Here is a 2,284-nt window from a genome sequence, read left to right as displayed (position 1 = left end):
GCATATTGATACTTATGGTTGATAAAAAAAAAAGTATTTTTCCAAATTTGATCGTTAACGATCACAAAATGAAAATTTTCAAAAATTAAAGTTGTATAATACCATATTTATATTTACTATGAAATCACATTTTTTATTTTTCAAAATCATCATTTTTGGAGTTTTTTCTCTCTAAACATTGCGTTTCTCTCTCCTAAAAAACAACACATAAATGACTTCAAATCTAAAAAATTGAAGAATTAAAATTACTTAAAATATCATTTAATTTTTAAAATTTTTTATTTTAAGATCGTTATCTGCCAAATTTGGAAAAATGAAATTTTTTCCAACCATGGTTACTCATGACAAATTTGCTTTCTTTCAATTTTCCATGAAAATAAAATAATTGCAGATCTCCATAACAATATAAATTAATTAGTGGACAAGTTGTTTAAAAAAATAAATAAATTAGTGGACAAGTTATATAATTGCAGATCTTGATAACAATATAAAACATGTTTTTAATATGAACAATTATTTGAGAAATAATATTTATTAAACATGCTTAGGTGAATTTCATATATATATATATATATATATGGAATACTCTTCATCTTCTTCATCTTCATTTGTTTATTGAAAATAGGAAACAAAAAAAAATGGAGATTGAACTAAAGATAATTTCCAAGGAATTGATCAAGCCGTCGTCTCCTACACCCGATCATCTCCGTAAACTCCAATTCTCATTCATCGATCAAAACCAATACCCAGTTTCCATACCTTTCGTTTTTTTCTACGAAAAATCACACATTCCAAATCACGAAAGATGCAACCGTTTAAAACGATCTTTATCACAAGCCTTAACCATATTCTACCCTCTCGCGGGGCGTATTAACAACTACTCCTACGCTGATTGCAACGACGAAGGTGCTCTCTTTGTGGAAACCAAAGCTAATTGTCAACTCTCGGACATTCTCCGAAACAAAAACCAATACCATAATATTAGCAAAAAATTCATCCCTTTGCAACCCGATAAAGGCGTACATCAGTATGGATCTTTGTTTCAGATTACCTACTTCAATTGCGGCGGATTAGTTGTTTCATTCGCTATGCCGCATATGCTTGGAGATGGTTTATCGCAATTCGTATTCTTAAACGGTTGGGCTGCCGTTGCTAGAGGGAATAAGAAAGTTGAGATTCCTCCTTTTGGTTCGACCTCGAACTTTCCACCGAGAAATATACCGGGATTCGATCTTTCCCAATGGGTGTTCAAGGAAAAGATCGTCACTAAACCATTTGTGTTCAACGCTTTCACTATATCTTCTCTTAAAGAGAAATATAGTAAAGACGGTGAAAAGTTGTCGCGAGTACAAGCTTTATGTGTTTTTTTATTTAGTCGGATAATGGCGACACTTTCTCCGACAGCGAAGAAAGATAACCGCTATATGGCGATTAATTCAGTGAATGTTCGGCAAATACTTGATCCTCCGATTCCAAATGAGTCTTTTGGGAATCTTGTATGGGCAGCCACGGCATTGATTGATAATTTAAGTGAAGAGGATGAAATCGCGACGAGGATAAAAGCTTCGATTAGAAATGTGAATGCGGAGTCTTTAAAGAAACTTCAAAAGGGGGAGTTGAGTTTCACTAAGGAAACGTTTATGGATTCGTTAAAAGGAGAGATTGTAAGGTATTCGTTCACGAGTTTATGTAATTTTCCTACCTATGATGTTGATTTCGGATGGGGGAAGCCGGAATGGGTAACAACGTCTGGGGTGATTTTCGATAATCTTGTTATTTGTATTGATACGAAAGAAGGAAAAGGAATAGAGGCGTGGGTTAACTTGACCGAGGAAGATATGGCTAGATTCGAGAAGGATAAATTGCTTATTTCTCATGTTTCTTTGGCTCCAAATCGGAATTCAAACTTCAATTCGCGCTTATGAGCGAACAAATTTGATCATTTTGTATTTTTGTTTGAATTATAATTGTTCTTGATTCAGTTTTTATTATGTTGCTGTTTGATCTGTCTTTCAAGAATTGTAATTCTTGTGGTTTTTGTATCAAATCTTCAAGTTCTTGAATTATTTGGCTTCATTTTTGGAATTGATTCAGTTGGATTTCCAAGCCAAAATTTAATTTGGCTAAATTAAAGAAAATTAGTAAAAATTTAAACAGTTTCGTACATTTTTTTGTAACATTCTGGCCAATACCATATAGATTTTGTCCGTTTCGTTCCAAATCTAACATTTTGGGGCTCACGGTTTTAAAACACATCTAGATGCCTATCCATCGCTATCCCTTA

The 2,284-nt window shown here is 33.1% G+C and overlaps 1 protein-coding gene across 1 annotated transcript; it reads left to right on the top strand.

Moving 5' to 3' along the window:
- The first annotated feature begins 623 nt into the window (after window positions 1-623).
- On the top strand, window positions 624-2,031 carry LOC136203691 (stemmadenine O-acetyltransferase-like). Its single transcript, XM_065994892.1, has one exon. It carries the CDS (start codon window positions 639-641, stop codon window positions 1,923-1,925), a length of 1,287 nt encoding a protein of 428 aa, XP_065850964.1. The 5' UTR covers window positions 624-638; the 3' UTR covers window positions 1,926-2,031.
- Window positions 2,032-2,284: the final 253 nt, after the last annotated feature.

Source organism: Euphorbia lathyris, chromosome 8 (assembly GCF_963576675.1).
Source record: "Euphorbia lathyris chromosome 8, ddEupLath1.1, whole genome shotgun sequence".
NCBI classification, from domain to species: Eukaryota; Viridiplantae; Streptophyta; class Magnoliopsida; order Malpighiales; family Euphorbiaceae; genus Euphorbia; species Euphorbia lathyris.
The sequence above is the reverse complement of the archived record's forward strand: the minus strand, read 5'-3'. Positions and strand labels throughout refer to the sequence as shown.

Bases quoted from the DNA above. Each gene is read 5' to 3' on its own strand.
- LOC136203691 (XM_065994892.1), top strand. From the start codon at position 639: ATGGAGATTGAACTAAAGATAATTTCCAAGGAATTGATCAAGCCGTCG.